Source organism: Protopterus annectens, chromosome 1.part1 (assembly GCF_019279795.1).
Source record: "Protopterus annectens isolate FY-2018-M chromosome 1.part1, PAN1.0, whole genome shotgun sequence".
Taxonomy (NCBI): Eukaryota; Metazoa; Chordata; order Ceratodontiformes; family Protopteridae; genus Protopterus; species Protopterus annectens.
In genome coordinates this window covers 1,135,583,079-1,135,609,553 of record NC_056726.1, presented here as the reverse complement: position 1 = coordinate 1,135,609,553, position 26,475 = coordinate 1,135,583,079, and the positions used below count along the sequence as shown (strand labels likewise).

At 39.5% G+C, this 26,475-nt stretch overlaps 1 protein-coding gene across 1 annotated transcript in view; it reads right to left on the bottom strand.

Moving 5' to 3' along the window:
• Window positions 1-26,475, bottom strand: part of LOC122815721 (deleted in malignant brain tumors 1 protein-like) — a 787,040-nt gene that overhangs the window by 592,525 nt on the left and 168,040 nt on the right. Inside the window, exon 3 of the mRNA XM_044088475.1 lies at window positions 19,673-19,990. Within this exon, the coding sequence (XP_043944410.1) occupies window positions 19,673-19,990 (318 nt within the window). The remainder of the gene's footprint in view (window positions 1-19,672; window positions 19,991-26,475) is intronic.

Sequence of the window (26,475 nt, the reverse complement as noted above, 5' to 3'; positions counted from 1 at the left end):
GGAGAAGTTATCAGAAAATAATATCTGCTGGTGGGGGGAGGTGTTACAAAAATTAAATACAATTCTGATCCGGGTGTCAAATATGCTTGGTATGCCAGTGGTAGTTTGTATCATCATCTTCTTTTGCTTGCTGTAATCCGACTTAGTACAACGTTTCAATTCCATATATAGGTAGAAAGTTAATGATTCTGTAAAGAGCCCCAGCTCAATACTATTGGCCTACTTGGAGGTGTATAGGATGTCTTATGGATTTTTGGTAAGATCTAGAAGTTCTGAGGGATTGGGACCTCTACCAAGAATTGCTTCATTTTGAAGCATCATACAAAGAGGAATCATTAAACATTTTAAATCATTCAGTGGATCTAACTGTATCTGCATATAACAAGTATATCCACTAGCTGTTATTGAATCTACATGACATTCATAACAGTCCTAAAAAATTTCTGCTCCCCATTTATTTGCCTTAGTAATCACAATGTAGGTATTATAAACTAGGGAATGTAGATCACCCCTTTTTTATGCAACTACATTTATTACATTTTCTGAAAACAGTATTCTGATTTAACTGCAGTCCCTTTACCACATTCTGTTAAAGTAATTTAACTACTGAAGGATATGATGGTTCGAATGTTGACTATGTATTTATTTATTTTTTGAAGTCTGGTTCTCTTTGATCCTCCTGTCTGCTGGGTCTAATTTTAGTTCAATATCTTATGTTTAATAATCTACAGAATTTCAAGACATTGGTTACCATATTGTACTCTGAAGCCAAAAGGAAGGAGTACAATTTAAGTCATTATTCCACAAATTTTTATTTTATTTATTTATTTTACATTTGTTAACCGGGGGTGTCTGACTGAGCTGAAAAGGCCCTTTTTCAGCAGAGGCCCGGGGAGAAAAGCTCCACAAAGAAAAAATTACAGACACATTTAGTTATTTAGACATGATCAGTATACACACAAATTACAAGAAACATGTTTTACAGTGGTATGTGGCACATCAACAGTTACAGTGGAGAGAACAAACAAAAAAATATTAATTTAAAAATAAAGGTAATTCATAGATTTGTGGTGTACAGCTGAAATTAGGAACATAGGTAGAATACATACATAGTGCACAGGTACAGTACATACACTGTAGATTAGCCATTGTTTGTAAGATTGAAAACTATTATCAAGTACTCTAGATTTAATATGTATATGTTATCTGCTTTCACTAGCCTGGGGAGCAATCATGGCACTGCCAACTTTGCTTAAGATGTTGCCTGATGAGGTCTTTAAAGGAGGCTTTGGATGATGTGTTTTGAATGTTAGTGGGGACAGAGTTCCATTTTTTAGCCACTGAACTACTATATAGTGCATCTCCAAAGCTATTGTAGCTGTTGATGACTTCTAGTAGTAGTTTGCTTGACGATTTAAGAGGCCTTTTGGCTGAGTGATGTTGTAGTAGGTTTTTGAGGGCAGGACACATTGGGGAGGTAATAGATAGAATGACAGAGGCAGATCTGATTGTAGGTTAGGAGGTTGGGCAGTTCAAGCCAGTGGAGCTGTCTCAAAGCAGTACAGTGATGAGTTCTATATGAGCAATTTGCAGCAAAGTGGGCAATTCTGTTATAGCAGGCTTCCATTTTGCTTAGTTCAGTTTTGTTGAGATTAGTCAGAACGGGAGATGCATAGAGTAGGGTGGATAGAAGATGGGAGCAAGCAATGGCTGATCTTGTGTTGTTGGTAAGAAATGGTTTGATATGGTAGAGTGATCCCAGTTTGGCAATTACTTTTTTAATAGTTAAGTTGAGATGACTATCAAATTTTAGGTGGGAGTCTATGGTTATTCCCAATAGCTTAGCCTGTGCCACTGGAGTGATTGGAGTAGCATTTGTGGAGTAGATAGCGAATTGACTGTTAGTGTTTTTGTTAGAACTGGTTATAATCATAAGCTGAGTTTTCTTTGGATTGAGGATAAGTTGGGCTTTGGTAAGGTAGTTTTCAACTTCAGAGAATGCTAGTTGAGTTGTTTTCAGGAGGGTGTGAATGTTTTGTGCAGCACAAATTAAGGTAGTGTCATCTGCATACTGAATGATAGATGCATGCTGTGTGGAGGTATGGATGTCATTTGTGAAGACTGTGAATAGTAGTGGTCCTAAGATAGAACCCTGTGGGACTCCTATAGTTATGGGCAGCTGAGGAGAGAGAGAATGTTCCCATTTCACAGCTTGGTACCTGTCAGTTAAGTAGATTTGGAACCAGGTAAGAGTGGAATTTGATAGGTGATATTGGCTTAGTTTGTTTAGCAGGATTTGGTGTGAGACTGTGTCAAATGCTTTGGACATATCCAAAAAAAGAGTTGTCACCTGTAGACCTTCATTTTTTAGATGGTTTACTGTGTCTGTGAAGCAGAGGAGGGCTGTAGTGGTACTATGGGCAGGTCTGAAACCATGCTGAGTAGGTGACAGGATGTTGCTGTTTAGGAGATAGTTTAGCATCTGGGTATGGATGCATTTTTCTAGGATTTTGGCCAGGGGGGAGAGTAAAGCAATGGGTCTGTAGTTACTAAGTTCAGTGGAGGCCCCACCTTTATGTATGGGTGTAACATAGGATATTTTCCAGAGTTTGGGCACATAGTTTTCAACAATTGATCTGTTTATGAGAGTAGAGAATGGGATAGCAATAGCATCTGCTGTGAGTTTCAAGAAATAGCTGGGGAGTGGGTCGGCTGCTGTTGATGAGGTTTTTAGTTTGGAAAGCATGCTTTTGATTGAAGTGGTGGAAACTGTTTTGAGGGTAAAACTTGTATTAGTGTTATTTGTGTTGGGGGGGATAGTGAGGAAGGAACTGTCCTGTGATACTAAGGATAGAATTGAGTTCACAAAGTGGGAGTTGAATTGTGTTTCAATGGGAACTTTAGTGTCAGGGGTGGTTGGTTTGGGGGTTGCCTTTTGGGTGGATTTTAGTAGAGGGTTTACATTTTTCCAAAGTTTTTGGGGGTTGTGTTGATATTTAGTTTGTAATGTTGTGTAGTAGGATTTTTTGTCCAGCCTAATGCATTTTTTTGCACGGTTGCGCAGTTCTTGGTACTTAGTTAGGCTTTGTGCTTCTTTGTTTTTTTGATAGTAAACCCAGGCAGTGTCTCTGGACTTGAGGATTTGTTTGGTTTCTTTACTGAGCCAGGGGTTTGTAGAGGTTCTAACCTTGATTTTTTGCAATGGAGTGACAGTGTCTAGGTGTTGTAGAAATGTTTTGTTGAAATATGCTACAGCTTGGTCAAGTGGGAGGGTTTTTAGGGGGGTGCAGTCACAGTTACAGAGTAAAGTGTTGAGGACCTCAGGAGATAATTTGTTTGTGTTTCTAGTGGATATATAGTCAGTGGTTTTGCATATGTTTGTTCTACTACGTATAAAGTATATTATGTTGTGGTCACTTAAGGTGTCTGGGAGACTGCCTGTGTGAGGGTACAATGTGGGGTTGTTAGTTAGGACCCAGTCAAGGATGGATTCCCTTTTAGATTTTTTATCACATCTAGCTGGAATTTGGACTAGCTGCTGGTAGCCGTGGAGATTTATTAGATTACTTGGTGGTTCTGATATACAGGTGAACCAATTTAGGTTGAAGTCACCCAGAATAAGGGTTTCTTGTGAGTATGTGTTATGACTGTTGTGATTATTTTGCTGCTTGTGTATCTCTGCTACCTTTAAACTACAACAAAAAGAAAAAAAAAAAAAATCTTGCTTTTTTCCCACTTTCTGAAAGTTAAGAAAGTTCAGTTACAAATTTGCTGTTCTGAACTGTTTGGAAGTTTCTAGAAGGCCAGTGCTTGCTTGGGCTAAAGGGAAGTCTCTGTGTTCACCAGTGGGAGTGGTTAACACTGAACAGCCTGCCTGTCCCTGGAGGAGTGGTTACTGCCTAGAAGCTGTAGTTTTATTGGCCATTTTGGGTCAATTCTAAACACCTTGATCTCTCTCTTTTAAAACCCAGCTGCCTCATGGTTTTGGCGACTTTTCAGGCTTGCTAGTTGTTGCTGAAGCATCTACCAAGGGGAGAAAATGCTGAGAGAAGAAAAGGAGCCACTTTTGTGATTTTAAGTATCTTCTTCTGACTTTTTTTGTTGTTTTACTGCTCTGCTGCCTACATTTTGCATTTTCCAACTTGCTAAAGTTTATATCTGTAACAATAACAGTACTTGAAACACATCTAGAGCCTGTTTACTGCATTTCCTGCGTTGCACTTAATTTAAAATCGTTTTTTTTCTCTAAAAACTGCATTTTACCTGAATTTAGCCTAGCACTCAAGTGTGGGGTCATTTATTGCACTATTGTGATTATTTTGCTGCTTGTGTATTTCTGCTACCTTTAAACTACAGCAAAAAGAAAAAAAAACAAAAACAATCTTGCTTTTTTCCCACTTTCTGAAAGTTAAGGAAGTTCAGTTACAGATTTGCTGTTTTGAACTGTTTGGAAGTTTCTAGAAGGCCAGTGCTTGCTTGGGCTAAAGGGAAGTCTCTGTGTTCACCAGTGGGAGTGGTTAACACTGAACAGCCTGCCTGTCCCTGGAGGAGTGGTTACTGCCTAGAAGCTGTAGTTTTATTGGCCATTTTGGGTCATTTCTAAACTCCTTGATCTCCCTCTCTTAAAACCCTACAACTCTCTTTTTATGTGGTTTTGCACACTGAGCAGCGTCGGGCAGCACCGTCTAAATAGGTTTAAACTATTCCAGGCTCCACAAAGTCTGCTGTTCACTTTTTCCCTTATAACTGTTCAAACTCTCAAAGTAATCACTCTATTCTCTTTCTAAAGCCCTGCACTTGCTCAGCTCTTATAAGGAAACACTAACTAACTAAAGCACTACACCCTCCTTGACTTCTCATAAGTATTAGGCTCCCGATTGGTCCTTCCTGATTAAGTGAAAAATCAGTTCCCTTCCCTAATCTGATCAGTAAAAAAACAGTTCCCTATACTAATCTGGTATGTCCAAGGGTCAGCTTCAAGGTTACTCTCCAGTCCAGCTGGTGAATCTGGGAATTTTGAGGCAATGTTACAATTGCCTTATATACACAGACATCCCTCTCCTCCTTCCAACAAACTCTAATACATGTGAGAGATGCAGTTACACAGCCAAACTAGAGGCAGAGCTCTCTCAACCCAAGACTGGCACAGTCAGTCAGGAGGAAAATGTAACCACCCGCACCACAAATCCAGTCTCACACAGACCTATTGCATCTGCATACCCAACACATAAACACACAAAAACATACTCGGAGGCTCTAAATAAAATCTGGCTAAACAGCAAAGACCTCAAAAGCAGATATCCAAGCAACAGCCACCCCTCAACAATACCCACGAATCACATATCTCACAAAATCAGTGTGCCTCACAGTCACAGTCCTTAAGGCCAAACAACACACCAAATACACTTGTTATAGGGGACTTTGTTGTCCGGCATACTGACGTCCCACTCACCAGACTGAACAAGGAGAAGGTCACTGTAAGCTGCCTGTCGGGTGTCAGGATCCGCCACATAACACAAGCACTCAGGTCACTCCAAAGCAAGTACAAGTATGACTCTGTCATTGTCCATGCTGGTGTGAATGACCTGAGACGTACCTCCCTGAACTACATGAAAAGAGACATAGAGGAGCTCTCTGACCATGACGCCCAGGCTGGCATGACCCTGACCTTGAGTAGCATCTTGCCATCACCAAGAATGATGCCACAGTATAAAGACAAAATGATCAGTTTCAACAATTGGCTAAAGTACTGGTGTCATTCAAAGGGGATCCAGTGTCTGTCAGCCTGGGATGACATGCTTGACAAGCCACGCTGCTTCGCTAGGGACCGCTTACACCTGTCAGCCTTAGGCTTTCATATACTGGCTAAGGCTCTTGCCACCCCCATAGTGCATTTTTTAGGCAAGGCTCAAATGACAAACCCACCTCCATAGACAACCCAAGGATAAAAAAACTAAAGGTAATGCTACTCAATGCCAGAAGTCTAAACCTCAAGATGCACGCACTCAAGGCTCTCCTCAGTATGGAGAAAATCGATGTCTGTGCAGTAACAGAAACCTGGTTCAAGGCTCCTGAGAGCACCCCAGCACTACCAGGTTATAACTCATACCATGCGTTTCGGCCAGAAAACTCAGACCGAAGCACAAAAGGAGGTGGAGTATTTATATTCATCAAAGATACCTACACCTCCAGGTTAGTGGCACTGCACGAAGCATTGGAAACCATCCATGTGCAACTAACAGTGGGCAAAACTGCCTTTCAGTATGTAGCCTGCTACAGAACACCCTCCCTATTACAGGAACCCCACTTGGCATTCCTGAGAACACTGGAGAATATGAAGGTCTCTCCAAACACTATGCTATTGGGTGACTTCAACTACCCAAACATTGACTGGGAAAACTACTCAAGCCCAAACACCCTCGCCCAACGGTTCCTTGAATTTATAAACTCTAACGTGATGTAACAACTGGTCACCACTCCCACAAGAGGGAACAACATATTGGAGCTGGTCATCACCAACATGGGGACTCTATGTTCCACATCAGAGGTAAACCCCTCATTGGTAAAATCAGACCATAAACAAATTTCCCTGGACAGCCATATCCCGTCCCCAACCCCAGCCAAGGAAATCACTGTAAAGAATTTTTCAAAAGCCAACTTTGCACTTCTCAAGACTGAGGTGGAATCCTTCAAAGCCCCTGGGCCAGAGGATAATACAGCCAAATCCACAGAATCCTTTACAAATGCATTCTATGAGCACCTGCAGGAATGCATGGATCGTGCTATCCCAAACAAAACCAAGACTCACTCCTCCAAAAACAGGAGACTGGTCTGGTGGACCCCGGCCATAAATAAGCTATACAACAGAAGGAGGAAGCTACTACATGACAGAGCAAAATCCCAAAAAGGGAAGGCATCTCTGATCAGTATTAGCAAGAAACTTCGATCCCTCATAAAATCATCAAAAGCCAGTTTCGAAAGAAAAATTGCCCTAGACACTAAAGATAATCACAAGGCCTTCTTTAGTTATGTCAGGAATATGGGTGGAAACTCCCAGATATGCTCTGAATTGTTGCATAACGGTACAAAATAAACTGAACCTACAGACATAGCCAACATCCTGGCAGACAGATTCAGCGCAAACTTCTCCCCCCCCCCAAAGGAGCAAATGCCTATCCCAACTGAATGTAACCTCCCTGACATCACAGATGCACAGGTGAAAGCTGCCCTCTCCAAAGCAAAAAACACAGCATCTATGGGACCAGACGGTGTCCCAGACTGTGTCTTACATGAGCTCCAAGAAGATCTGAACCCTCACATTAAGTCACTGTTCAAACTTAGCCTTACTACAGGATATGTACCCAAAGAATGGCATACAGCTACAGTGGTCCCACTCCACAAAGGTGGTGCCACAACAGACCCCGGGAACTATCGCCCCATAAGCCTGACTAGTCTGGTCTGTAAAGCTATGGAGCGTATTATCATGGAACTCATAAACAAAGACATTGGGAGCCTCCAGACACTGGACCCTACCCAATTCGGCTTTGTTAAGGGCAGATCTTGCATCTTAAACCTAGTTGATTTCTTTGAAACAGTTACCAAAGCCATAGATGAGGGCAAGGTAGTCCACACAGCCTACCTGGACCTCGCAAAAGCCTTTGACACAATACCCCACTCAGGCATCATAAATAAGCTTACCAGCTTAAATATCAACCCCTATATCACAAGATGGGTTTCAAACTGGCTCAGAGATAGAACCCACATGGTCAGAATCACAGGTGCCATGTCCGAATCCAAACCAGTTACAAGTGGCGTCCCACAGGGCTCAGTTCTGGGACCCCTCTTTTTCGGTATATACTTCTCTGAGGTTCAGGCTAACATGGGGGGATTATGACTGACAAAGTTTGCAGATGACTGCAAACTGGGGGCCATAATCGAATCTCCAGCTGACACAAGCATCCTCCAAAAGGGTCTCACAGAGACGGATGCTTGGTGCCAGGGCCACGGCCTCAAGCTAAATGTTAAAAAGTGCATAGTCATTCCCCTTTGGGAAAAACAAGGTGCCCACAAATTACCACATAGGTGGTAATCCATTAAGTATGGAAGAAGTAATTAGAGATTTGGGGACCAACATAGATAGTAATCTCTCCTTTGATAATCACGTTGCCAAAGTGGTTGGAAAGACCTTCTATATAGCCCACCTTATCAAGAAAGGGTTCGCATCTAGATCAAGAGAGGTCATTTTGCCCCTCTACTCATCACTCATCAGGCCCATAATTGAATACAATGCCCCTTTTGGGATCTACCTTACCCGACACCTGCAGCAACTGGAGAGACCCCAAAAGTACCTCAACAAGAGGATCATGGGCTACAAACAGATGTCCTATGCAGCTCTTCTAAAGAAACTCCAGCTCTACTCAGTTGCTTACCGCCTACTCAGAGGCGATCTATGCCTGACGTACAAAGCCATGTCAAACCCAGAATTAATGGACATGCTCCACCTCAAAAAGTCCAAGTCCCTTAGAGCTACACGCTCCAGGGACTTAAACCTCAGCACAAAAATAAATAGGACATGCTGGAGGGACAGATTAATTTCGCAGAGGCTCCCCTCACTCTGGAATAGAATCCCTATTCAAGTTAGACATAGCCCCTCGCTGACCCTCTTCAAGCGAAATCTGGACGCGTGGATGGGAAATCGCAAATTCACCCCTGGGATCTCTTCTGTGTCCCTGCTAGACAGAGGCCCAGTAAACTAATCTTAAAAGGGTACCTTCTGTGACCTACTTTACAGAGGCACAGTAGGCTAATCTAATAGGAAGGCGGAAGCCAAATACACTCTGGCTAGGCTTATAAATGCCCTAGGGCAGATAGCCTGGTATCTACCTATGAACCTATGAACCTATGTGGAAGAACACCAGGATAAGAATTCTTCAAGGCTAGCAGGTGTATTACTAGGTGGAATATAGATCACAATTGTGCTGATGACCTTTTTAGGGTGAAATTGAAGTTGTGAGATAAGTATGTCCCAATTACTGGGGGACGGGTAGGAGTTTGGTAATTGACAGACAGTTAAGTTGGACTTGTACAGTTCCACCCCCTTTACGGAGTGGTCTGTCTTGTCTAATGATATTGTAGCCGGTAGGGAGAACTTCTGAGTTAGCTATGTTTTTATTTAGCCAGGTTTCTGTTAAAGCAACTATGTCTGGGGAGTAGTGTGCTATTGTGGCCTGGAGTTCAGGTATTTTATTTTTGATACTTCTAATATTAATATTTAGCATTAAAAGATGGTTGGTTTTGTTGCTGTTGTTGATTTGCCCAGGTATGAAGAAAGTGAGGGTGTTATGTTCTGACATTTGTGTTGGAGCAGTTTGTGTTGGACAGGATGGATTTGGGCCTGGGTTGGGGTGGATATCCCCACTTATAGTGAGTCTGGAGTTAAAATGGTTATACAGATGTTGGAGTTTGGTGAGGAGTGTGAGAAAGTAGTGTGTTTTTTTGGAGTAGGAATGAAAGCATATGTGTTTAGTTCTGAATTGGTCCGTTATGTAGTTCTTGAATAATTGTGGGCAGATATTATTATAATGCGTGGTGTCTGTATATGAGAGTGCATAATGTAGTGTTGTGCTACTAAGTTTATGGATATTGCTAGAGTGATAACTTGTGGTGTTGTAAAGAATTATGAGAAGACAGACTAGACTTAGTTGTGTGATAGTCATGGTTATAAAGTTTAAGTCGGTTCTAGGTGGGGGGTCTGAATAGGAATTATAGGGTTGCACTATATGTGGATGGGGAAGTAGTGTGGATGATGTAAAAAAATGCCTAGTGTGAATGAGAGTGATTGGAAGTATTTTGTGTGGAGCAAGTTGGTGTAGTATAATGTAATATGACTTGAGGAGCTGTGATTGGTGGAGTTGATGTGAGGGTGAGCTGTGGGTGTGGTTGTGATTACTATAAATGTAGAGGTAGTGGGGGCAGGAGGAAATAGGGAGCAGGGCAGGGGGAGTGGTGAGAGCCCGAGCGTTAGAGAGGACGAATGGAGTGGGACAAAGCCCACCAAGACAAGAGAAAAAAGTATTACTTTACAAATCTGAGCACTTTTTAAATTACTCTCAGAAATTGTAATACCATAGGAAGACAAGTTAACAATAATATTCTCTTCTCAGAAAATGCTATTGGTTCTTCCTTAACAGATCTTCTGTGTCTGGATATATGCTTACTGCCTCCTTGTCTAAAAGGTTTCTAATGGTATTGGTACTTTTATGTAAAGGCAAAGACTCATTTACTTATAGGCCAATATCAGAATTAAATGAAAACATTATATAGACTACATTTAGAAGGGGTCAGCAGAACATTAGTAGATTGTTTCAAATTAGACCAACTTCTTTTCCTTTCATGTCTGCTTGTCCTTTTATAGCTACTCTTTTTGTGTATAAAATGATATATTTTCTTATGTTTTTTTCATGAAAATGCAATTTTTTTGCACAGACTACCAAATCCATATTATATTTTTTCATTTTTCTATTTTTCAAATAATTCTCAAGAGTCTTATTTCACTTTAAAAATTATATACAGCTGTGTATATCTAGAATAATTTTCATAATAGATACATATAATAGGTTCATAGGTTCATAGGTAGGTACTAGGCTATTGGCCCTAGGGTCTATATAAGCCTAGGCAAAAAGGTACCCTGACTTTCGCCACCCAAGAAAATTATTTTCCTGTGCCCCATTGATAAATAAGCCAAACCTGAGTGTAAACTTTAAACCAAAAGCATAGCATAACTATTGAGATAGTCAGCAAACTGTTTCAGGGTCTCCATATCTCCATGTCATTTTGCTAAGAAACATCTATGGATCTCTGCCCCATAACCAATATTTGACTTTTCATACCAGAGTGATAAGATTTAAATTTGACATTTAAAACTACTTAAAGTGACTGTTCTCTAGGCATCTGAAACAAACCCTGTGGAAGGACTCTGAGGCTGAGCAGTTTTAAGTAGAGGCGCAGAAAGTACATTTTTGATAGAAATGCAGCCTGTTATTCTAACTAGTCTCATATAAACATTATTTAAACACTGAAATTGCACCCACTAAATTATGACTGTATGTTTAATTCAGTGTGGACACTAAAAATCTGAATTTTGTGAACGACAGTATAGTATACAAAAAAAGAATTTAATAAAGGTGTTTAAAAAAGGTGTTAATCTTACTCATCTCTTTTTGTTTTTTTTTTATTCCCTCTCATCTATGGGTAGTTAATATTACCAGGACATCACCTTTACCCTAAAGCCAACAGGTACATCATCCATCTAAATTTCACTGTAATCATATTACCTTTTTTTACTATGCTTATTACAGCAATTTTCTTACATGTCCCCCGTTTGTGGTATGAGACAGTAACATCTACTTACATGTAATGCATTTCAGTCTAATTTTTGCCAAGAAATGCAACTTATTTCTTAGTTTAGCAAATCTTCTGGGATCCCCAATCTGTAGAATGCCAACTTTTTGGTGAGTTTAACATTTGAAACATACATTTTGTAAATATAATTCTACTCTTTCCCAATGATCTAGCAGTCTCTCACAAGTATAGATTATATGCTCCCATTTATTTGTAACTGCTGCAGGACGACACCAACAAAAATGAGACACTATCAGAAACATGCCTGAATACCTCTGCATTAATAAAAAAATGTAAGGGTTTCTGCAGGCTTACAGACTATTGTATTAAGCACATCCCATCTGTAAATTATTGGATCATGTGACCCAGGCAGGTATGATCCTAGCCCTGAGTAGCATCCTGCCTTCGCCCAGAATGATACCACAGTATAAGGACAAAATGATTGACTTCAACAATTGGCTAAGCTTCTGGTGTCATTCATAGGGGATCCAGTATTTGTCTGCCTGGGAAGACATGATTGACAAACCAGGATGCTTTGCCAGGGATGGTCTGCACCTGTCCCCCCTGGGATTCAGGTTACTGGCTAAAGCTCTTGCCTCCCCTATAGTGCCTTTTTTAGGCAAGGTTGAAAGGATAAAACCACCACCGTAACAGATACCAGCATGCAAAATCTGAAGATAATGCTACTCAATGCTAGAAGTCTAAACCTCAAAATGCACTCTCTCGAGGCACTCCTAAAAATGGAGAACATCGATATCTGTGCAGTAACTGAGACCTGGTTCAAGGTTCCAGAGAGCACCCCTGCAATACCAGGCTACAATTCTTACCACACTTTTCGGCCACAAAACCAAGACCGAAACACTAAAGGTGGAGGAGTGTCCATATTCACCAAGGATATTCACACCTCCAGGCTAGTTGCCCAACACAATGCATCTGACATTCTCCAGGTGCAACAAACACTAGGTAAGACTGCAATCCAAATTGTAACTTGCTACAGATCCCCCACCATGCCCCAGGATTCTCACTACACCTTTCTAAACATACTGGAAAATATTAAGATACAACCAAACACCCTAATACTGGGTGATTTCAACTACCCTGCCATTAATTGGGAAAACTACTCAGGTACCAACTCCTTTTCCCAACGGTTCTTGGATTTCATAAATTCCATCGCCCTGGATCAACTAATCCATTGTCCCACCAGGGGCTTCAATATCCTAGACCTGGTCATTACCAACATGGGAGATAGATGCTCCACACCAGTGGTCACCCCCTCATTGGTCAGGTCTGACCATAAGCAAATCACCCTTGAGCTCCACATCCCACCCCCACTCCCCAGTAAGGAAACCTCCTTACAAAACTTTTCCAAAGCCAACTTCATGCTACTAAAGTCAGAAGTGACAAACTTCACAACACCCATGCAGACGGGATCTGGAAGTTCGACTGCAGAATCCTACACTAAGGCACTGTACAAGCACATCCACTCGTGCATGAATCGTGCCATCCCAAATAGAACCTAGATGCTCTTCTCCAAAAAAAGGAAGCCAATCTGGTGGTCCCCTGCTATAAACAAACTATACAACAGAAGGTAGAAACTGTTGCAGAAAAGAGGAAAATCCCAGGATGCAAAGAACTCCCTCACCAGCCTCAGTAAGAAGCTGAGATCCCTCATAAAATCCTCAAAAGCTAGTTACATAAATAAAATTGCCAAAGGTTCCAAAGACAACCACAAGGCATTCTATAGTTATGTCAAGAATCTAAATGGCAATGCTCAGATCTGCTCTGTGCTAAAGTAGAATGGCATTAAATAAACTGATCCCAAGGATATTGCCAATATCCTGGCAGATCGATTTAGTGCCAACTTCACCCCCCTCTCACCCCCTAAAGGGCCCATCTCAATACCAAAAGATTGCCAAATTCCAATAATCACGGACACACAGGTAGAATCCGCACTCTCCAAAGCTAAGAATACAGCATCCATGGGACCAGATGACATCCCAGGCTGTGTACTACATGAACTACAAAATGAACTGGCACCTCACCTAAGGGTCATGTTTAATCATAGCCTCACCTCAGGCTTTGTGCCCATTGAGTGGCGCACAGCTACAGTTATCCCGCTCCACAAGGGAGGATCTGCCTTGGATCCCAGGAACTACCGTCCCATCAGTCTGACAAGCCTGATCTGCAAGGGCATGGAACGCATTATCATGGAACTTATAAACAAAGACATTGGCAACCTTCAAACACTGGACCCCACCCAATTTGGGTTTGTGAAGGGCTGATCTTGTCTCCTGAATCTGATCGACTTCTTCGAATCAGTCTCCAGAGCTGTGGACGAGGGTAAGGTGATCCACACAGCCTATCTGGACCTCACCAAGGCCTTCGACACCACCCCCCACTCTGGAATCATAGATAAACTTACTAAGCTGGGCATAAATCCCTACATCACTCGATGGGTTGTCAACTGGCTTACTGACAGAACCCAGACTGTAAAAGCAGCCGACTCCAAATCCAGCTCCAGACAAGTGACAAGTGGAGTACCTCAGGGTTCAGTCCTGGGACCACTCTTGTTTGGCATCTACTTCTCTGAAGTACAGGCCAACACTAAGGGACTCTGTCTAACAAAGTTTGCAGATGACTGCAAACTGGGAGCCATTACTGAATCCCCAAATGATGTGGATATTCTACAAAAGGGCCTTACAGAAACAGATGCCTGGTGCCAGAGCCATGGGCTCAAGCTTAATTCCAAGAAATGTATAGTTATCCCCTTTGTTAAAAAACATGTACCCATGAATTACCACATAGGTGGCAGGACACTAAACATCGAAAGTGTGATGAGAGTCTTAGGGACACAGGTGGACAGTGGTCTCACTTTCGATAACCACATCACCACAACAGTCAGGAAATCCTTCTATGTGGCACACCTCATCACTAAGGGCTTTTCATTCAGATAAAAGGAGGTCATTGTCCCACTATATTCATCCCTCATTAGACCCATTATAGAGTATAATGCCCTGTTTGGTATGTACCTCACAAGACATCTGCAACAGCTGGAAAGGCCACAGAAATACCTCACTAAAAGAATCACAGGCCTTAAGCAGTTGTCATATGCTGACCATCTAAAAAAAACTCCAGCTATACTCTGTGGCATATCATCTACTCAGAGGTGATCTCTGCTTAACATACAAGGCCATGTCAAACCCTGAGCTGTTGGACATGCTCCACTTAAAGAAATCCCAATCCCTCAGAGCCACACGTTCAAGGGATCTAAACCTTATCATCACAATGAACAAAACATGCTGGAGGGATAGGTTCCTGACCCAGAAACTCCCCATACTCTGGAATAGACTGCCCATACATGTCAAGCAGAGCGCCTCATTGACCCTCTTCAAAAGGAACCTTGATGATTGGATGGGAGATAGGAAATTCACCCCAGGGATCATGTCAGTCGCCCTGCTAGACAGGGGCCCAGAGAAGTAAATATTCTTGGATGAAATATCCAGGGAATTGTTATGGCTAGGCTTCCATAGGCCTTAGAGCTGATAGCCTAGTACCAACCTATGAACCTATGAAATGCTGCCAGCATTTCTTCCTTTTTTTCTTCTTTCAATTTACTTTCTAGTTTTTCCCTTCATGCAGTCCTAAACTGCAAAGGTTTAAATCTGAGAGAGCTGTGAGACCTCTAATAAGCCTCTTCAGCAAGCCAAACATACTGCTATCTTACTGGAAGTTTTAAACTCAGTACTGATGAAGGTTATGTATATCTGAAATGTGCCTTGTCTTCTACTTAGAAACGTGATGTTTATTTGAAATGTGCTTTATCTTATGTTGCGTATGCATTCCTTACATTTTTCTATAACTTGTGTCATTTCTATATTCTGCTACTCTCTAATCATCCTAGATTGAAGTGGAAAAGGTATTGAAAAGGGTCTGTGGACCAGCCCACCAACTCACTTAAAAAGGAAACAAATATCAAACTATGAACCTGCAAAATATTCATAGAGGTCTTGCTGTAGAAGCTGGAAGTGCCAAACAGTTCCTAAAAAGATTGCAACACTTTGGATTCAGAAATTTGACATTCTCTCTTCAGCCATATCTGATACCGATTATCCCAAACTCCTAACAAGTGTGGATGTCTTAAAGGCAGAAACTCCTTTGATAGCTAAAAAGTGATAACTATCACAATTCCTGAATGCTCTCTAAGCCTGCTAGAGCTCTTCTGTAATTATTTAGGGTATTCACCATGATTCTGTATAATCTATGGCAACCCTGCTTGCTTTCTTACTGCCCATCTGCTATCCAATATTTTGCGGTCATACTTACCTTATGCTTCTTCCAAAACATATTTATTTCTTCAACTTACCAGTAAAGCCAGACACAAAGCTGCTGCAACATATTCTGATCTGTGACACACAGGCAATCTGTTCAGAGGGAACTCCAGTGGTACTTTACCTGACTATGAGTTTTCCTGGCCACTATTTATATATATATATATATATATATATATATATATATATATATATACACACATATATATATATATATATATATATATATATATATATATATATATATATATATATTTCTCCCCTAATTGTGCCATTGAGTTAAAGTCCATTAAAAGAGTCAATGCCTCTGACCTTATATGTGGATAGACGCATAGGAAAAAGGATCGTTATAACTGCATGGGTCTGTTGATCTAGTGACAGGACCAACTGCCTCCACTTAGTCACTGAGGACTTGATGTCTTTCATAAGCCTCACAAACTGATGACACTAACTTGTCACCTTGAGCCTTTGACATCTAACCAGATTTTTTTTAATATGCTTTTATTTTTGTAATTATTTATTTTACATCTGTTAAAATGGTAAATAACTGGTCTTTGGGCCTTTCACAGCCATGATCCAGGCCATATTTGTTACAGGCAAGGTGGTACAAACAAATTAGCATCTGCATATTACAATGTAGGTTTCAAGACACATTACCAAGAGTTAACTGGTCACATAGTTTGAAGGTTGCACACACAAGTAAAATAAAATTTACAAAACTCTTACAAAGAATCTTTAAACACAACTCATAATGAAAATCTTAGAATTATTTTACAGTAGGAGGAAAAAGAAAGTCTTTAATAACCAACAAAAGAGTTCATATTGCCAAGCAAAGGGAATGTGACAGCAGATTCACAGAGAGGAAGTAAAATGAAAGGATAAGACCACAGCTTTATCTTTATGAATTTATATCTGGTTATAAACCCAAAGGAAATCAATAAATATGATAATATTGGAAGAGAAACGGGCAGATTATCTTAAAAATCAACATGTGGAGAGTTGGGAAAATTAGCATATCATTTGCATACAAACAGCCTTTATAAACCACTCATTCTACTACTAAATCAACTAGCTTCTGGCTTTCACTAAAGTCTGGCACTAATAGCTTGACTGTTATGGTGAAGAAACAGATTGGCAAAAAGGGGCACCCCTGTCTTATTCCCTGAACTATCTTTATAAGGCATGGGATATACTGCCCAATCTTAAGAGGTGCAGATGACTCATCATAAATATATCATAAAAGTTTCTGCCAGCTTAAATGAAAATTGAATACATTTAGGAATGTAAACAAGTAATCTAACTGCCATTAATCAAATGCCTTCTCTTGCCTTAATACAGAGGAACAAGACAAGATTTAATCATGTGTGAAAGCACATTTTACTAACTGTAAAGCATCCACTACCCTCACTACCCTCATCGTAAGTTTAAAGCCACAGTGCTCCCAGTGAACTAAATTACCGATATATTTTTGATGACCGATAGTGCAAGTACTGATATATATTTTTCTAATTCTCGTTAAGAAATGATAAAGGCTAATATGATCTCATCTCCTCTTTAGGTTTTCTTGGATATAGCATTGATGAAGTAGTTGCTTCTAACCATGAAAATGGAACCCTATCTTCCTCTGTAATTTCTCCTATTAGATTGTCTCAGCAACCCCAGTGGCTTAGAAGGATAAAGCCCTGACTACAGCCCAGCTTATCCAGGTTTGATCAGCAGCTCAGGTGACAGATAGAGCACCAGGGAAAGGGATGTGTGTGCCCCTCTTAGGTGGCCAGGTGCTTGTTGATATGCTCCCTAATGGGAGGCATGGTCCAAAAGGGTGTTGCCTTCAGATGTAATCAATGAGCATAGATGTGAAGAAAGGAAGTGACTAAGGCATAACACCCCTGGACAGAATCATAGGCAAGACAACCCCACAGGACACCCTTTTGATCCATAACCACTCAAACAAACTGGAGTGAGTTTGGGGGAGAGTACCAGGTAGACATGTAGAGGAAGTGGGGCACTTATGGTTAAGCTGGTAATTATGAGGCCTGATGGGACCAAGAAACAATTGTCTTCTCTTAAATTCTTTTACAAGCTGCCAAGAAACTCTTGAAATATAAGATCATTCATATTACAATATTCTTAATGTGTTAGGCTAGCTGGCCCTGGGGCCCTACCTTGTTTAAGGCACTTAAGTTCCAACTTTACCTCTTCTTCTTTGAAGAATATTATATATTTCCCCTTTGATTTTGTTTAAAGCTAGAGAGATGTAGGCTGTTCAGAAACCTATATGCTCTATCCATCATATCATCAATTGGAGCCTTGTTGATGTAAGTATGCCTGTATTTCTCTCAGAATTCCATTACCTGTATGGGTTAATTTTGAGTCCCCCATACTTATAATTGTGTAATATATGACATTAGCTCTTATTCTTCATGGTAGGTTTTTTAACAACATGAGGTGCTAGACGTTTTAACTGCAATTGAGCTTTTTCAATTGGATTCCAGTTTTTTTGTATAACAAAGACAAGATAATCTGCCTTAAAACTATTGAGTTCTCCTCATGTAGAGAACCATCTTCTTTTTTCATCTCCAGATAGTGCAGTTTATCTTCCATTCTTGTTAGCTCCAGTTTCCACTTTCTAACCATCAGTTTTAAGGGATTTAAGGCATCTTCTTTTAAATATATAAAAGCTAATATCTTTAACATTGTTAAATATTTCTGATTTTTTTTCTTACTGATGATCACTTGCCTGTTATGAATAAAGGCTTGTTGCTTTGGAACACTACCTGGGTTTCATGAATTTTGGAAATTATTGTGACTGAGCTCATTATCGAAGTTTTAAGACCACTAGTTTTTTTTTTTTTTTTTTTTTTTTTTCTTAACATGAAACATTCTAGATTTCTTAATTTCTTATTTTTTTCCTCAACATTCGTGGTGGTGAGATTGGAACTAGACTAAATTACTGTGCTTGTTCATTTTTTTATGGTAGGGAGAATATATATGTGAACAATAACTATTAAGGAAACCTTTACATTTTATAATTATGTTATTTGCATAAATATTGCAATGTTAAACTATTACTAATAAATGAAGTTTTAGAAAACTGGTAGGCACTCATATTAGGTGAGGAAACTATTTCTGCAATATGCAAAAGCATTCTTCTTTCTGAAATCCTGTGTTTCAAGATGAAGCTATATTTCAGAATGAAGGCAACAGGCTTTGTGCAATGACTACAGAAGACACTTTGCATCGTTAAAACAAAGGCTGGTTCTCTGCTCCCTTCACAACAAAAAGGAACTTAAAGACAAGATAGGTGGAGTAGCTTCTCATGCTTCATGAGACTAAATAGAAATTGAGCTAACAATATGAAGAATGGGTGAATAGACCTAAGTGTAAACTTGGGAAGTATGTTTTTCATTTTTCAAGACAATGGTTCTACTACTGAAGCTTGCTTCTAAGAAAATATTTTCATATGCAGATGTGCATAACAAAAGTAAAACAATTAATTAAATAATAACATGGAATTGTGAGCTTTGTTAAAGTCAGAGTTTCAGAATTTTCATGTGCGTTCAAACAAAACTCAGAAGACCTGGTTTATTATCTTACCCACTACTTTTATTCAGAGGCTAATAGCAATCAGATATAAAACTTTTTTGTACTCAGTATTTTATAATGTAAACCAGGATTTCTGTTGTTAGCATCCCTATATAGCTGTGAAAATATAGTACGCATTAATAATTAAATGAATTGGTTATATGAGAGCAAAACTACATAATTGCTTGAATACAAAATACATAAATGCATACACTTGGAAATGGACATATGACATTAATATTAAAAAAATATCCACTTTAGAAAACATCTTATTTTCCTTAGACAGTCTTTAGAACCTCATAAAAACAGATCATATGTGTAAGATTATTCAACTGTGTTGTGCAACGTTATGAACTTACCTGCAAAACAAATTACTCCTACCACAGCTGAGGAAATGGTATTGTTTGAGGCTGAGTTATTAATATAGCAGTAAGACAGGGAAGTTTCGGTTCCAGTACATTGAATATTTCCAAGCCAGGTAGAATTAGGTGGTGCACCAAACCTAGAGTCAGTCACAGCTACTAGTGCCATCCCACATCCTTGTGATTGACAGACTACCTTAGCATCATTTATATCCCATCCGTCAAATGAAACAGACGTCCATGTGTTGTTATAATAAGCCTCCACTCTCCCAGAGCAGCTGTTTGTTCCATTCACAATCCGAACATTAAAGTAACCTTTCAAAGAAAAAAAAAGAAACAGTCATTCCATCACTTGTAAATAATACACAGACATCATTACAGAAGGCCATGTGTAAAGTATATGCTGTTGGACAAACAATGATTTCAAACAGAAATAATAACAGTAAAGCTATTTCTATGTGGATACTAGTGTCTTTCTAGAAAGACTATAAGACAATATGACAAAAAAAAAATAAATTTAATTTATCCAAATATGATGAATATCTAATAAAAGAAAAGCTTCCTTATTGATCCTTAACTTCCCTTTATGTGGTGTTTTTATTCCCATACATGTAACACGTGATATGTGATCCTAATCATACTGCAAATTAATAATTATCATATAACATGCAAGCCAAATGTTGCAGTTTTCACTAAAAGGAATTTTTTGTGATGACATGGTCTCTGTTTGTCCTTATCTGTAACTATGTATCTTTAGTCACAAGAGCTACTATATCTATTACTAGTAAAACAAATCTTTATAATTAAGTATGATTTAATTACGGTTGTAATGGTTGCCAGATGATGTAGCATAATGGGTAAGGTGTATAACTTATGGACAAAAGGTACATTGTTCGATTTTCACATGTGGTAATTGTCTAGGCTTAAAGTGGCTCATAAGAGTATTTAGGCTAGTACTAACCTATCATCTCTTCAGTACTGGAAGATTAAACTAAATGCCAAAAGATAATTTATGTTGTACATACTACTATTATAAAGTCTGCAGGTGCTTTCTCTCCTCGCTTCTGATGCAGCGTAGCATTGCGACTTCCTAGAACTGATGCTGTTAGCAGGAAAAAAGCTTCTTTAGTTTTGTTTTCTTTCTCTGCACACGTTTTTGCTTCTGTGTAACTGACATTGTTACATTAAACTTGACGTATGTCAGGTTTTACTGTAAACACTAGCAGGACTGTAAAAAACAAGTTAACATATTTCCTTATCTAGGACTCACATGATATACCCTTGTATGAGAGATACTTCAGAACTGATAAAACACCAAAAATGTAAAAATGGCCACTTTAATTTTATGTGCTGTCATCTTTAATTATACAATACTTTATTAGAACAAGTAAAAATACCGTACAAGTAAAACTGTAATTTAACATCCAATCAGTTCTGATAAAATAAAAGTTACAACTTGTTACATTTCTTTAAAAATTGTAACATTAATTCTATTATTAGGATCTGGAGACAGATAAGTTAACAACTCTGTCATTCAACTTCTTTACACTGTAGCCAGTTGTCTTGGTCATCCCCACAAATATCTTCTGAAACTTCATTATCACACAAAACATTTTTTGAAGGAATAATGACTCAAACTGTGTTTAGCCAATGCATTAGGCACTTCCTGATTTTCTTAGCATAACAACGCTCATGGATTCTGTTTGTCTAGTTCCTTATTATTTTGCCTATGTAAAAGCAGGAACAGTAAAGACATTTTTTAACTGTGAAATAAAGTCTGACTTACAGGTGTAAAATCTCTCACTTCATTATATCCTACCTTAAAATACGGTGAGGTATAAATATAATACCTGCAACTCAGAAAGGAAAACTTATCTTTCTACTGTTGCTGTTAAAATCAAAAGGGAATCCAAGCATTTTTCCAACAAAAATGTCAGTTTAAAACCCCTGTTATTAATAACTGCTGGTATTTTTTCAAAAACATGAACTATTTTATACAGCTATCTGACAAGATTTACTTGTCTATTTATTGACATTTGATTACGGGAAAGTTCATATAAGTAGCAGCCCATTTTTTTCAGAGTAGGCCTGGGGAGAAAAGCTCCAAAGTGTTGCAAAACATTTTAAGAACAATAATTATACAATCTTCAAAATAGCACAAAACATCTACAGTTTAAATAATTATACTAAATTAAACATAATATGAAAACATTGATTAAGAATAAATACATGTTATATGACAATGATTTAATATTTAGTGAAATTTTAGCCAGTTTATGAAGTCAGGGAAAATTTGGCTTATGCTATATTTAGAGAGAAGGACAGATAAGATAAATTAATAGAAGAAATAAAGTGACTGAAAAAGGCAGAGTAAGGTGGTATAAGGTATGAATAAGCACTTGTCACATTTAGGGATATAGTTTATCCTGGCAAAAACAGAGTCAACTTTTGGCTAGGAAGACTTTCAGAATGGTTTTGAAAGATGGGAGGAAGAGTATTGACCTGATGGATACAGGTACATTTTCAAATATTGAGCATATCTGTAGCTGTGTATATAATTCTCATTAAAAAAAATCTTTAAATGATGCCCTGTCTTTATAGAATTGAACATATACATAGTCACAAGGTTTGTAGCAAAGTGGTAAAGGTGCTGGACTTATAATCTAAATGTTCAGAATTTGAGTCTTGCCTTGGTTATACCACCTTTAGTGGTTTGATTTTTATAATGTATAGGTTCTGTAAGCCTCAATGATTTTATAAGGGCCTGTGGCCATGGCATAATGGCTAAAGTCTTCATTTCATAGACACAAAGCATGAGATTTGATTCTGATGTTGAGTTACTGGCTAGACTTAAAATGGCCCTCCTGGGCAGTTAGCCTACTGCTCACGTATGACTGACTGTAAAGGATGTGAATTAATATGCTTATTTCAATAGGCATATCATACACTAAATAGGTGTCCTTGATTGTATTTGATTTTAAGGCCCTTTGTGACTGATTCTGTCATCTGGAGGTTAAGAGGTATAGAGGTCATTGAGTTTTAGCATTTTTGTAACATTGTGACAAGCCAATTGCAAATATCATGGAGCTTATCTGTAAATGTTTAATTAGCTGCATGAACTATGTCCTTTTGTAACATGTGAAATATAAATTGCAATTATTGTGGAGCTTTTCTCCCCGGGCCGCCACTGAAAATGGGCTCTTCTTGGCCCAGTGGATTTCCCCGGTCATCAAACTTAAATTGTTGTGTCTTTCGTCTTTTCCCTGTTAGGGGTCGCTAGCAGCGGAACTCCGGTCCGCTAATGATTGGCAGTAGATTTTTATGTGCCGAGTTGCCAGCCCTGATGCACAACCTTCAACGAAGGTACGCCCAGTCATGCATGTCTTCACACAGAAGACGCTCTAGCTGAGAATCGAACAGGACAACGTCTTACTGTGAGGCGACAACGCTACCACAGCACCACCACCGCAGTCTGTCATCAAACTTAAATAAATAAATAAGACCTCTAACACACAGCTCCATACCTTAGCATTCAATCCTGACTTCCACTTACTGTCTATGTGGAGTGCACATGCTGTTCTTGGTTTCCTCCAGTTTTCACACACCTCCTAATACGTGTTGCTTAAAAGACTACTCTGCATTGTTCCTGTGTTTTGCATTTAGCCCATCATTATGGTGTATGTCATGACCAAAAAGGATTCAAGTAGCAGTTTATTTACTCATTAAAGAAATGAATGTTGTTGTTGTCTTTCGGCTTTTCCCGGTTAGGGGTCGCCACAGCGAAACTCCAGTCCGCTAATGATTGGCAGTAGATTTTCACGAACTCCGAGGTGCCAGCTCGACATTCAACCTTCAATGAAGGCACACCCATTTACGCATGTCTTTCAAACACCCACCCAAATGCGGGAAGGACATGCAGACTCCACATAGAAGGCATTCCCCGCACTCAAGCCGAGAATCAAACAGGAGAACCTCTAGCTGTGAGGCAACGATGCTACCACTGCACCACCATGGAAGTCATTAAAGAAATTATTATATTATAAATAAACAACATGAAGACTCAAGTGCAAGAGGAAACAGATGAACTCAAAAACTGCATTACCCCCACCTTATGTAAATAATAAGGAAGGCAAATATTCCCTACTATTTCCCAAGACCACTCCAAATTTGTGGAAAACTTAGAACTCACAGGGCAAAGCTGGTATGCTCCTCTGACCAAGTGCCCTCATTGCAAGAGGCCAGTTGTACTTCCCAACCTGCATCTTTGGTGGTCACAGTACTGTTGAAAATACTTAAATTTGTTAAAATTAAAGGCATGAGACATCCTAGGAATTGCTGCACCCGCACCAAACAAACTAGGCAATGTCTTCTGCCCCCACAACTGACCCCCAGAGTGAAACAGCTAATAGAAAACCATAACCGGTTCCTAGCCACTCCCCCTAGGAATAGGCTAATCTCTGCTTAGGAGTCTGTGAGCTGTTTGTTTCAGCTCTTAACTATTACAGTTAACACTACAAAGTCTCATATGTCACCCTTTCAGCTGGTCACATTCATAGATTATAGCCTGGACCCAATATCACGCAGAACTCTCTCTTTCAGCCAGGATCCTACTGCTACAAAACCTGGTATCTTAAATTACTCAGTCACCATTTCTAACAGTGCAGCTTTCCCTAAGAAGTTTGGGGTTGATGGTCACCGCAATTATAATCATGCTATTTGTAAAATGCTATATGAGAGTACTTTGACTGATATTATGAATACAACTATATCAAATCTCAGATTCAGTTTGCGAACAGATAAAAATTTAAATCCAGTAAAGCTTATTTGAAACTGTGTTTGCATAAGCCAAATCTTACTCTGAGCAACCCTTTTCAAATCCTTACCTCACTAGCAGTGGTCAATATGGCCACACTCAAGGCCAGATTATCCAAGGTATATTGTCAACACTCAGGTACAAGGATGATCATTGGTGTTCTAGATATAGCAGCCTTTCAGGCTGCCAGTACATCACAGCAATACATGCTGATGACTGGACCATAGTATGGCAGAGCAAAAAGCAAGAGAGATCCCACTCTTATTACCTGCATTGAAAATTACTGAGGATTAGAGACTTCAGTATGCCAACCAATTACTTCCTGGTAGCAAACCACATTCTAAGAAAAGCCAACATATTCTTGGACAAGTCCAGTCAATGCCTTTTAATGCACCCAGAAATAATATTAATCCCTTGGAAACAGTGAAACTGTTTCTTAGTTGGGCAAGCTATGCTATCACCTTTTGATTTTCTATTTAATTATAAGTAACATTGACTTATTTTTACTCATACCTCTACTGAGAGAATGCCTCATATATGTTTTCATCAAGAAATTACCCCCAGGAGTCCTCTCTGCTATCCCTCTTCCCTCTTAGAGTGAGGTTCATCCAGAAAGCTAAATGGCACAAGTTCAGGGTCATTTTCATAAATGAGTTTCCTCAGGACCTCCCACACACCAACTGTATCCTATATGCAAATGACATTATACTAATTTCAATGACTGCCTCAGCTTCTGGTGTCAGTCCAGGGGATCCAGTATCCGTCAGCCTGGGAGGATATGGCAAACAGACTCACTGCTTAGCTAGAGATGGTCTGCACCTGTCCCCCCTAGGCTTTTGGATAATGACAAAAGTCCTTGCCTGCACTATAGTGCCTTTTTTAGGCAATGTCAAAACAACAAATTTTGTAGTGTAACAAAATCTAATCGAGACCATACCACATCATTGCTAGCTATTAGATCCACCACCATGAACCAGGGTAAGCAGACTGCCTACCTCCATTTATTAGAACCCCTTGCCATGCATCCTACCCATTGTAGATTTCAACTATCATTCTATAGACTGGGGGACATACATGAGCAAAAACACGCTTGCCCAGAGGTTCCTGGACTTTGTTAACACAAACATTCTCAAACAATAGGGGCTCTAATGTTCTGGACATAGTATTCACCAACATGGGAGGGGGGGCGGTTCATTGTGCTTCTGCATTCATGATGCCCTCCCTGGTTCGGTCAGACCACAGATCAGTCTCATTTGAAGTAACTAATGGAAGTGACACCATCACAGGAAAAAAAATTATAAAAAAACTTCACCAGAGCTAACTACAATGTACTAAGCAATAGTATAAAAAGCTTCATACCTCCCACAATCGCAGACACCAATGATAACTATGCAGAAATCTACACAAGTGCCCTGTACAAACACTTAAGTGACTGCATAAACTCTGCTGTGCCTGACCAGATCAAAACCAACTGTTCCCATAAAAACAAACCATTGTGGTGGACTTCAAGTATAAACAGATTATATAACAAGAGGCAGAAACTGTTGCCCAAAAGCAAGAGGGATATCACTCTGTAGATGAAGAGTTCTCTCCTAAGCCTAAACAGGAAAATCAGAAATCTTGTAAAGTCTTTTAAAGCAAATAACAAAACTAAAATTGCATTCCTAGGGAAGGATAATCATAAGGAATTATTTAACTATGTCCGAAGACTAAAAGGGAATGTCCAGCTATGTGCTGAACTGGTTGTGGATGGGATCACTCATACTACACCAGAAGATATTGCTAACCTGCTAGCTAATAGATTCAGTGCAAACTTCACCCCCCCAATTCCCACCTACCATATCCCAAAGTGGACCTGGCACCAGTCCACTGCCTAGTATGTCTAGATAACAGGTCATATCTGTGCTTACCAAGGCCAAAAATATGGCCTCAATGGGATCAGATAATATCCAAGGTTGCTTACTAAACAATCTAAATCAAGACCTAG